This window comes from Streptopelia decaocto (assembly GCF_964273445.1).
Source record: "Streptopelia decaocto genome assembly, chromosome: Z".
NCBI classification, from domain to species: Eukaryota; Metazoa; Chordata; class Aves; order Columbiformes; family Columbidae; genus Streptopelia; species Streptopelia decaocto.
In genome coordinates this window covers 13,544,757-13,557,055 of record NC_138657.1, presented here as the reverse complement: position 1 = coordinate 13,557,055, position 12,299 = coordinate 13,544,757, and the positions used below count along the sequence as shown (strand labels likewise).

Here is a 12,299-nt window from a genome sequence, read left to right as displayed (position 1 = left end):
TGTTGAAGTGAAATTCAATTATGTTTGAATGTACTAGCCCTCAAAAGTCTGCTACTGGCCCAGATTTAAAACAGCTTCCCTATTTCTTTTTCCCTCAGTAGCTTTCCATCACTGAGATCCTCACTCACTGAAGCTGAAGAACAACTGTATGTTAGATTTAAAATTTCAGAGGGAATTCTATCCCTGTTTTTCAGTATAGGAGATACTGTCCAGGCAACAGGGGTGTCATTTTTACTGACATGCCTAGACAGTTTTAAAAGAAAGTCTGTTTCTTTCAAGATGAAGAAATATAATCTTTTAATGTAGAACTTCTGTTGACAAAAGCTTCCCTTCCTTCTCTTTCATCAACATATTTTGCCTTCCTACTGATGTAGTTTTGAGACCATTTATTCAGACTTAGTGGAGATATGACAAGCAAGTATAGTAGTTAAGACTTTCACATCCTCTTGTTCAGTGTCCTCTTCATAACAGCAGAGCCTTCTAAGGTTCACCTACTCAGACATACTATGAAACGCAAGGTCCTCTTTGAGACAATGAATCCTAACTTGCCAGAGATTTTAACTCTTATGATGGCTTCATTCCCCAAGAGTAACAACTTCAGCTCTTTCCTTGTTGTCATATGGTTCTCCATCTTGTATTACAATAACTTTGATTTTCATCACCTGTGATAAGTTGTTCTCAATATCTGGAACATTCAAATCTTGCAACAATCATCAGTGAAACAGAGTTTGATAGACTTATACTTAGTATCAGTTAGGGTTAAAGCAACTTAATAATAATGTGGGCTCTTAAAATACAATATGCATAATTTTTGAATTGACACATCACTCAGTGGACTACCATGCAGAGATACTTAACACCAAGTCCAGATACAGAGTTTAGCTACAATAGCTGGATGCTCTTCCAGTACTAAGCAGCCCCAACAAACTGTACAAAATACCAAGAAGCTGCTCTGTTTTCAGAGACGTAAGTCTGTATCTTTCTCTGTTACTGCATTGTCACATCTAGGTGCATCAGCGCACCTAGGGTCATACTAATTGTGCTATTCTTGCCTTTGCCACTGAATATTTACCTGTTAGTAACATAACTTTTCACCAGTGAAATAGGGATACTATTTGCTAGAGATGAGTGAACAACATGGCAGAAGCAGTTTTTCAGAATTTCACATTTTAAAAAATTGCTTCTGCATTCAGAAGGAATAGATATGCTATTCACAATAGTTCACTAATTTATTCAATTTAGAATTCTATACAAATATTTGCAATTTTTATGAGGTAGCTGATTATGCAGGTATGATGGTAGTGTTACTTTCCCTGAATGCCTGACTTGTATCATTAACTTATGCAAAAAAATTCTGAATTGTACTTTACTTTCAAGCCTCTTTTACAGTCTTCCACATAATTGTTCATACAAGCTTTTTGTAAATCTCTTCCCCTTCAACTTACTGACGTCAGTAGAAATATCACTTTGTCTACAATTATTGCAAATGTCTCCATTTTCTTTTCCTGTTAGTTATGCGTGGATTGTCTTCTGTGAGACAGTCCTTAAGATTTATTATCTTTTCCTTCAGATTTCATCCCAAGATTCACTTTCTCTGTGACAACTGCAAGAAATTGATAAATCAATCTTAAAAACATTGGGTTAGAAACAGAAGGTGTACTGGTGATTTCATTTATTTGCTTAATTTCAGATGATCTGGATTTCTAAGACTTGTATAGGTAATTTGTATAATCATATTAATTCATCGTTGTGATTTTCTTACCTTCTGTTGTTTGGCACACTTGCTTCTTTCACTTTGATTCAAACAATAATCTAAGCATTTGAGGTGAAAACTATACCCACTTGTCTAATTTTATAACAGGTACTAAGATTTTAACAAGTCTCACAGTAATACTGGTGGGTAAGCCATTCAAAATGTTCCTCTGGATGTTATTTTGGGGTTTTTTTTCTATTTCTGCATCATGTCTTTTATAATGGGATGCTGGTCTGGGTCTCAGCCTTAGAAGTATAACTAGGGTGCTGTTAGAAACAAGTATTATTTATTCTGAAAACAAACTCAACTTGACTGTAGTTTCTGAGTTGATGTTAGCCCATTAAACTTTTCCTGATGACTTATTAGTAGAGAATGATCACAGGACTTTGCTTCAAAACTTTGTTTCTGATTCAATGAATTGACAAACTGGTGGCTGTTGTTGCTGCTGCTGCTGCTACTCAAGGTTTCTTCCAATCTGTTAAATTTTGGAATGCATATAGACAGCTACTTAATGTTTTGCAGTTTATTTAACTGCTGAGATGTTTAAGAGATCAAGGAAGGGAAGGAGAACAAAATCTGTCTTTAAGCAAAGAAGGCTTGATTAAAGAGGCAGGAAAGTTAGTACACCATAGTTCAATGGAATAATTTCTGAGATGCACTAATTTAAAGAAAAATCCTCCTTAGGAGAGTGTATAGGAAGGCTTCACTTGGCCAGTGATAGAGCTTGGGATCAATACAGCAAGCTTAGATAATTTGCCAGTGCAAGACCTGGTAAGGTAAAGCCTTTGCTACACATTGACTCTTACATTGAAAGTCCATATTGTGGGAATGTCAAGATTGCACAGTCTAGTCAGAAAATGCCACAGTTGTGATTTTATTCATCTTCCTTATGCCATTGTGTCTGATTGTAATAACATTCCTAAATGTCTAATATATTCATGCTACTTTTTGACTGGCCCTAAAACCACCTCTGTTTGCCTCTGTCTTCTTTCCAGCCTGTTCATGTCTATCCCCTGGACAAAACTGCCCTTATCTGGTCTGGTCCAGCATCACAAGAGAGTGCTGGAAAGCCAGAACAGCTGGTCTTCCAAAATAATTGCAATAGATAGTTGAGAGATAAGGTTGTGAATAAAAATCTTCCCAAAACACACTGAGCTGGATAAATTTGCACCACACAGGTAAAATTTGCAATAGTTTTAGCTGTTCATATTCATTAACTGTCAGCTGAGCGCACAAGCAAAGGTGTTTTCTTGCAAAGGTATGAGCAAAGATTTTTCCTTACTGCTTGCTGAAGTATGACACATGCATACAGGATCACAAAGACAGGACTCTTCATACTCCTCAGTATCTGTTCCCTGCTCCAAAATATAGGAAAGCTAAAACTCAGCAAGCTAGAGGAGAAGGAAGCAATCTTCTACAGGAAGAAAAATTTACTTTCCCTGAGCACAGTCTCACAAAAAGTCCATCTTGATGCCTTGTGCCTTGAACAATGCAAAGGACAGATATGGTTTAAAACATCTGTATTGGGTTTGTATGTCAAGGTTTTGGTAGTGGTGAGGATACAGGGGTGGCTTCTGTGAGAAGCCCATAGAAGCTGTCCCTGTGTCTGACAGAGTCAATGCCAGACAACTGGTGGTAGCATCTCTGGGATAACATAGTTAAGAAGGGGGAAAAAAACCCACAACTGTGCAGCAGCAACTGCAGCAGTCAGGAAAGAGGAATGAGAATATGTGAGGGCAACAGCTCTGCAGACACCAAGGTCAGTGAAGGAGGGGCAGGAGGTGCTCCAGGCACCGGAGCAGAGATTCCCCTGCAACCCGTGGTGCAGACCATGGTGAGACTGGCTGTTCCCCTGCAGCCCATGGAGGATCCCACACCAGAGCAGGTGCATGCCTGAAGGAGCCTGTGACTCCATGGGGAGCCCATGCTGGAGCAGGCTTCTGACAGAACCTGTGGCCCTGTGGGGAGGGAAGCCCAGACTGAAGCAGGGGAAGAGTGTGAGGAGTCCTCCCACTGAGGAGGGAGCAGCAAAGACAATGTATGATGAACTGACCACAAACCCATTCCCTGTCCCCGTGTGCCACTCGGGGTGAGGAGGTAGAGAACTTGGCAGTAAAGTTAAGCCCAGGAATAAGGGAAGGGTGTAGGAAAGTGGCTTTGAGATTTAGGTTTTGTTTTCTCTTTATCCTACTATGATTTGATTGATAATAAATTAAATTAATTTCCCCAAGCTGAGTCTGGTTTTCCCATGATGGAAATTGGTGAGTGATGTCTCCCTGTTTTTATGTTGACCCACAAACCTTTCGTTATATTTTCTCTGCCCTCTTCAGTTGAGGAGGGGAGTGATAGGGTGGCTTTGGTGGGCACACAGCATCCAGCCAGGATCAACCCACCACACACATTTAAAACCGAGACTTCATGTAGTTCTCAGGATTAGCTAGTAGCATTTAGGTGAATAATCAGAGTAAGTCAGATACCTGTCATGCAACATTTCATCCTAGAAAGTTTATTTGATACAGTTATGTTATTGAAAATGGAATCTTAGAAGAGAAATTATCAAGTAAGCTCAACATCAGATAAAACTGTCACTTCTGATATGATGCACTGGAATTTTAAATTGTCTGAAAGACTGGGAGAAAGGGATGGAAATATGAAATCAAAAGTACCAAGTCAGAGCATCAAATATGCAGCTAATGACAGTGTCCTGGTTTTGTTAAAAACAAGTTTCTCTTTTAGTGAATTTGCCTGTCAGCTAAAGCCTTCATATTAGCTGCATTTTCCTGGAGAACCAGACACATGTTTTGGTAAACATAGCAATGGAATGCAAAGTTATTGATAAGGACAGAGTCACATCTCGCGAGAGGGGCAACGAGAAACAGGTGACCGAGAAACTGACCAACGGCATGTACCATCCCATTCACGTGAATACTTCATATGAAAGTGGGAGATCATGAGGATCTCGCCCCCTTTTCCCTTTTGCTTATGGCCAACATTAGGAGAGGATCTTGCCAGTCATCCCTGTGAACTGAGGCCCAGTGAGAGATTGAATCCAGCTCCGGTTGGCTGCAGAGTCCAGTCCAGGACTTCGGGTGCCGGCTCTGCAGTTGCTGGGACTTTCAAGATTGGTTTTGTATATTTTGTATTATTTTCTCTATTCTTATTAGTAGCATTAATAAAACATTTTTAATTTTTCCAACTCTTTTCTCTCTGTCCTTCTTTTCCTCCCGATCGCCTGTCCTCGGTGGGAAGGGGGGAGAGGGAGGGACTAAAAAGGGGGAAGCGGGGAGAGAGAGGGGTAACAATACATCTGCCACGGTTTTATTGTCACCTCGCAATCTAAACCCACGACAGATAATTGGCACCCAAACAGGGACAAAAAAGGGGGCGAGATCCTCATGATCATCCACTTTAATATGAAGTATTCACTTGAATGGGATGTTATACACCATTGGTCAGTTTCTCAGTCACCTGTTTCTTGTTGCTCGTCTTGTGAGATGTGAATCTGTCCTTATCAATAACTTCGCATTCCATTGCTATGTTTACCAAAACATGTATCTGGTTCTCCAGGAAAATGCAGCTAATATGAAGGCTTTAGCTGACAGGCAAATTCACTAACAGAGAAACTTGTTTTTTAACAAAACCAGGACAGACAGAAACAGACCTTCTGACTCTCATCTCTTCAGGCTAAAGCCTGGTCCCACACAGCTCTAGAGCATCAGATTGGACAAGGAAAGGGGCCTCGTCAAATGCACTCTGGCTTTCATCTACAAAAGCTTCAAAATTAGTCTAAGGGAGTGGAAGCAGTGATACAATATATAGCACATTTGCATGGCTTGACACATTCCTATCTATGATATTCAGAATTGCACAGCATTTTGAGGGAGCGTCAAGTTGCTATTTATTTTTTATTACAGTTCTTCAATGTAAAAGCTACAGGGTACTGATATGTACACATCCTTGTAAAGTATTTATGAGTAGATTAAAAGCTGCAGAATTTTGTGAAAAATTATTTGTATTTCAAAGCAGTAGAGAAGGCTGTTCTGGGTGAGATCACATAGAACTATTAACTAATAACTTTAATGAGCTTTCTTAATTGCATAGGTGAACTTTGACTCAGGTCCTGTGTTGAAAAAGAATATCAGCCAGCAGTAACTTGACTCTTGGCTTTGGGCTTAAACAGAGCCAGAGAAAGACAAAAAAGTAGCTAGTTCATTTTTTAACCAGGAATTCTGTGATATATTTCATTTTTCAGAATGTATAAAAATGTGATAAATACCCCCAAAAGGTCAGAAAACAATTTTACATGTTCTCATTCACACTCAAGCATTTAAATACTGCTGGTTCATAATTGTTCATTACTTCATTAGAATTTTTGTGCTAACAAGCTATAATTTTAGACAAGAACTTCACAGTGCATGCATAGTGCAATCATTGATGCTTTTTGCTTATGTGTATGTATATATGTATACTTGTATGCATGGATGTTGCTTTCTTGTATGTATCACAGTGAAGAAAAGTTGCACAGGGAGATGAAAGGAAGGATAATGAGATAATCCTGCAGATGTTTAGAGGAGATTCCTGCACTGGCAGAAAATAAAGTATGCAGTGCTGGTTGTTTAAGCAGGAATGAAAGGTGTCATTTTGAATAGCGACAGTTCATCATGGCGCCAGTGAGGTTGCCAATAACTTAACATCCCACAAATCTAAAGAACTGTGGGAAATCATTTTTCACTGCAGAAAATCATCTTGCAGTGTGTAATTTCTTTCATATTTTTAAAGAGTAACATTTTTTAATGGATGTATAATAACCAATGGTGAACACATTGACACAAAATATACTCTAGAGATGAAGATGTAGCCTTTCAAAATCTTCTCAGACTGAAGGCCCAAGGGAGTTGTTGCTAAAGGCATGTCCTAAAAACACTGCTTCATATTCATTAAATTCAAATTGGATCATATGCAATAACTGGTCAAAGTTTACTGTAGGCTTCTCCTAACATTCACTTTGTCCTAAAAACAGTCAGAAATCTTTAAGTTGCTCGTATTTTCTTTGCTAGACCTTTTTACCTTTTTTTCATTATTTATACAAGAGGTAAGGTTACATTTTTTTTCATATTGAAAAGAAAGTCATTTTTTCACAAAGCCATTCAAAGCTAAGGTTGTAGTCACAGATGTGGTTAGCAGGAAGCATAGTAGTATCATCTGGGTCAATGTAAATTGAAATAATGAATTTCATTTATGTTTACTTCTAGCCTGTATTATTGAACCAAGCAATCTTTGTTTTTCTGACTTGTGATTTAATATAATTTATTATTTTTCCTTAGTGTGTAAAGCACTCCAGCTATGTCTCAGTTCTGAATCTTGCTTGCCTGCAAGTGCACATAGGTGCATGTATGCAGCCTTATGGATAAATGCATATCCATCTTCATCTATGTGCACAGGCTCTTGCAGAAGGCAACTGTTAAAAGTTTGAAGGGCTTTACTAACACTATATTTCTTTATTCCAACCCCAAGTCAAAAGTAAAAAAAATTGTTTTGTCATATTTTGTACTGACCATCTTCTATTTTGTACTCCTCAGAAGTCTTAGTTACCAGGTGGATTGGATAGCTGCAAAAAGCATTTCATATTTTTGCTATCTAAAATGAACACTCCAGGGATGATAGTCTTCCACTGAACCTGTTTACTTTGTGCTTCATACATTGGGTGAATAAGATAGGAAATGAATTGCCTGCATGCTAGAAGTATCAGTATGAAAGCACTAACCTCACAGACTGAGCTTTGAAAGCAATGATCAGAGAACCTGAAAGCCCGTTTGATCTGAATTCATTGCAAATACCTAACTCACAGACCCCTATAGATTTCCAGTTTTAACTTAGTGCCTAATGAAGTGAAGTTTATATCTAAAAACTTTTGTCACAGCTGGACATGACTAGTAATAGTTACTTGCAAGACTACAACTTAAGGGGGAAACTAAATGAATCTCAGCAGGTTGTCCTTCTAGGACGAAGTTGAAATGTGCTTTTATAGGTAGTATAACAAAGAAAAGTCTTCATCCAGATCTCCAGAGTACATCACAAAACCAGCAAGCAATTTGTCTCATATTATTAGTCTCTGCATAGAAGTGTCAGAGTGGAAAGAAGCCACGATACTCAAGAGTGAGATTCTTCCACAGCTTTCCAAGAGGAATAATATGCGCACTATTCATTTATGGTCAAAGAACAAAATTTATATGCAGCTCCAAGAGAATTTATTGCTCACCAAATTATTATTTTAACAATCAAAGTACAACAGCTGTTTATTACTGAGGCCAGTTACAATAAGGGTAACGCTTACAATCCAAACCAGTTTCTGTTTAAAATTGCTCATGATACAACAAGATCAGTAGATCCAAGTATCTGTTCTTTGTCTCACAAGTTGAATCCTCGCCCTTCTGATTACTCATAATCTGAGAGGGCAGCCCTCCTCTCTCAGGCAGGATGATTAGGTGAGTTATATCTGAAGTCATTTGCCAGGGGAGTAGGAAGTTGTTGCAGCAGAGTTACTGATGGGAGTTTCTTCTTCATCAGTCTGGGGTTTACTCAATATTATTTTTATGTGCTTCAGACATCTTATTTGCTAGAACAACTATCTGCATCATAAATTTAGTTATGCTATATTTGTTTAAATCTATGACTCCTTCTCTTCCTCCTTTCTTTTATAATACAATTCACATGGCTGCACACACATGAACAAAACTTGACTCAAATTTGAGTTAAAAACTTCTTAAGCACTAGCCATATGGTTCTCAAAGTCCAAAGAAGGTCAGGCAGTGAATGGATGCTCATTGGTTAATTTTGTCACTATAGGTAGGAGCAGCTGGGCAATAGTCATCTGTCCACACCTGAGAGGAAGTTACAGGCAGGACTTATGTAAATAATTTTACAAGTACGGCTAAAATGAAGCTTAAATTAACCAATCTGGAAAAGGCCTCAATATGCTGGAGGCACCTTCTTTTATTAATGAGGTCCCTTCCAACCTTAACCATTCTGTGATTCTGTTACAAAGCCTGACTGACAGTACTACCACTTGGTCTCACCAAGTTGACTGTACTGCAGGAGTTAAGGCACTTCCATCGTCCTTGCTTGCAGTGTGCCTTACTCTGCAGGTGTCTCAGGCACACCTTCCTTTGAAGAAAACCTACATTATTCTTTTTTTAATTCTTCTTCTTTTGAAATGGGTTATTGAGTGTCTTCATTTAGTAGCTAACCTTGAAAAACTCTCTTGCCTTTGATGACTAAACCTGTAAAGTACAGCCTTTGGAGAAGGGTAGTTAATTTAGCAAAGGTTATCTTGTCTTCTACTATCCTCAGTTTTAACCTGAAGACAGAAATTAATAAACCTCTTACTAACTGTGATTTCCATGGAATCTGTTGTGCTTCTTTGGACATTGTGCTGCTTAAACACAGGCAGCTCATATTATCTTGTTTTTCTCAGAAACACCTCAGAGCTTGTTTACATGTCCTGGAAGTATAAAGATATATTCTGTAAACCCTTCTCAGGTCATTGGTTCTAAAAATCTCATAAAATCTCTGTGTGTAGTATAACAAAAGAATCATTTTTCCTTAATACAAATTCTAATCAGAGATGCACCAGTTCTTCATTCCTCATCTGAGCCATTAGGTATGTGTATGTGCAAAAAAATTACACCTATTTATAGCTGTAATGTATACAATAAATATTAAAGGAATGTTTTTATTGTCAAGGAGCTCCTTTTTCTTGAAGATAATACATCATTAAGGTTTGCCTTAAAACATTGATGTGACTAGGAAAGGCAAAAACCTAGTTTCATAACACCTCACAGAGGCCCAATGCTGTAAACTTATCATAAACATAATTAGCCCTATTTGCAGAGTGTATGGAGGATTTATCTCTGCCTACCACTGTCTTGAGGAGACCTACTGAGAGCGGGAGAAGAATAATACCTAACCTCCTTTACTGTTCATGGTAGGAAAAGCTGTTTCTTCTCTGATGTCTAGAGGTGAAATACTGGATAAACAGATCCTTCTACAAGCCACATAATAGTGAAGGAAAATCTGAATTTATTGCTGTTGCCATTCACAATAGGTTTTATTGTTTTATTTCAAATGACAGCACACATGTCTGCTTTGCAATGGTACTGTAAAATTCAGAGTTCTCCTTGTGTGGCAGTTTTAACTCTTTTCCTATCTCCACCCCCACAGGCCTGTGACGGAGGGATAGACCGGATCAGTGGAGTCATGCATCACACAGCTGTATCATGCTGGCAGCCATTCCTGGGTCTGGCTGTACTGCTGGTCTTCACAGGCCCCACCATAGGCTGCCCAGCCCGCTGTGAATGCTCGGCACAGAACAAGTCTGTCAGCTGTCACCGAAGACGTCTGATGTCCATCCCAGAGGGCATTCCCATTGAGACCAAAATCTTGGACCTCAGCAAGAACCGACTGAAAAGCGTCAACCCTGAGGAATTCACGTCATATCCTTTGCTGGAGGAGATTGACCTCAGTGACAATATAGTTGCCAATGTGGAGCCTGGAGCCTTTAACAATCTCTTCAACTTGCGCTCCCTGAGGCTGAAAGGAAACCGTCTGAAGTTGGTCCCCCTTGGGGTGTTCACTGGGTTGTCAAACTTAACAAAGCTTGATATAAGTGAAAACAAGATTGTCATTTTACTGGACTACATGTTCCAAGATCTGCATAACCTAAAATCCCTGGAGGTTGGGGACAATGATTTGGTTTATATATCACACAGGGCCTTTAGTGGACTGCTTAGCCTGGAGCACCTTACCCTGGAGAGATGCAACCTCACAGCTGTACCAACAGAAGCTCTTTCTCACCTCCACAACCTCATCAGTCTGCATCTGAAACAGCTCAACATTAATGTTTTGCCTGCTTATGCCTTTAAAAGACTGTTTCGCCTGAAAGACCTAGAGATAGATGCCTGGCCCCTTCTGGACATGCTACCTGCCAACAGTCTGTATGGTCTCAACCTTACTTCTCTCTCCATCACCAACACCAACCTGTCTGCAGTACCTTACTCTGCTTTTAAACATCTGGTTTACCTGACACATCTAAACCTCTCGTACAACCCTATCAGCACCATTGAAGCAGGCATGCTTTCAGATTTAGTGCGCCTGCAGGAACTCCACATGGTGGGGGCCCAGCTACGTACCATTGAATCACATGCTTTCCAAGGGCTCCGATTCTTACGTGTGCTTAATGTGTCCCAAAACCTGCTAGAAACCCTAGAAGAGAATGTATTCCATTCCCCCAAAAGCCTTGAGGTCCTCTGCATTAACAACAATCCTCTGGCCTGTGACTGCCGTCTCCTTTGGATTTTACAGAGACAACCCACTTTGCAGTTTGGAGGCCAGCCACCAATGTGTGCTGGCCCAGACAGTGTCAAAGAGAGGTCATTCAAAGACTTTCACAGCACAGCTCTTTCCTTTTACTTCACCTGTAAGAAGCCCAAGATACAAGACAAGAAGTTGCAATACCTGGTAGTGGAGGAAGGGCAGACGGTGCAGCTGATTTGCAATGCTGATGGTGATCCACAGCCCACCATATCCTGGGTTACCCCACGTCGGAGGCTGATCACAACTAAATCAAATGGAAGAGCCACTGTGCTGGGAGATGGAACCCTGGAGATCCGATTTGCTCAAGACCAGGACACTGGGATCTATGTTTGTATTGCGAGTAACGCAGCTGGGAACGACACCTATTCGGCCTCCCTTACGGTAAAGGGATTTACTTCAGACCGTTTCCTTTATGCCAACAGGACCCCTATGTATATGACAGACTCCAACGACACCAGTTCCAATGGAACTAATGCGAACACCTTCTCTCTGGACCTTAAGACAATATTGGTGTCCACAGCTATGGGCTGTTTCACATTCCTTGGAGTGGTTTTATTTTGTTTCCTTCTTCTTTTTGTGTGGAGCCGAGGGAAAGGCAAACACAAAACCAGCATTGACCTTGAATATGTCCCTCGCAAAAACAATGGTGCTGTGGTTGAAGGGGAGGTTGCTGGACCACGAAGGTTCAATATGAAAATGATTTGATGGTATTCTGCTAGCAGTGCTTTTTCTGTGGCATTAAAACCAATTAAACCAGCCTGGCATGTGGACTTGCTAGGCAGAAGCAGCTTAATGCAGCTGTCACTGTATCAAAAGGTTACATGAAAACGGAAAGACTATTTGTGGTTATACAGCAGAGCCTCCAGACCTTGAGGCAGATATGTCAGGGCCTTTCATAGAACTGGTAAATTGTACTAACTGTTTGCATTGCAAATATTGGCATTCTGGGGATATCAGCAATGAACCGCTGGCTCATGCTCATGGACAATTGTTCAACATTTTCTACCACTATAAAAAGAAAAGAAAAAAAAAAAACAAACAACACCTACAGTGTAGGATTTACATACTTAAAGAAAAAGACACATTTGTCTAAAACATACTCTACAGTGAAATTTGTATCTATAGATCTCATTTGGTAAAACCTTGCATCATCCCTTCTAGTTGGTTCAACACC

General features: G+C 39.8%; 1 protein-coding gene across 1 annotated transcript in view; it reads left to right on the top strand.

Annotated features, from left to right (window-relative positions):
* LINGO2 (leucine rich repeat and Ig domain containing 2) overlaps positions 1-11,830 on the top strand; it is a gene marked incomplete at its 3' end in the record, with an annotated part of 167,030 nt that extends 155,200 nt beyond the window's left edge. The window contains exon 2 of the mRNA XM_082074537.1: positions 9,974-11,830. Coding sequence (XP_081930663.1) covers positions 9,974-11,830 — 1,857 coding nt within the window. The remainder of the gene's footprint in view (positions 1-9,973) is intronic.
* Between the last annotated feature and the right edge of the window lie 469 nt (positions 11,831-12,299).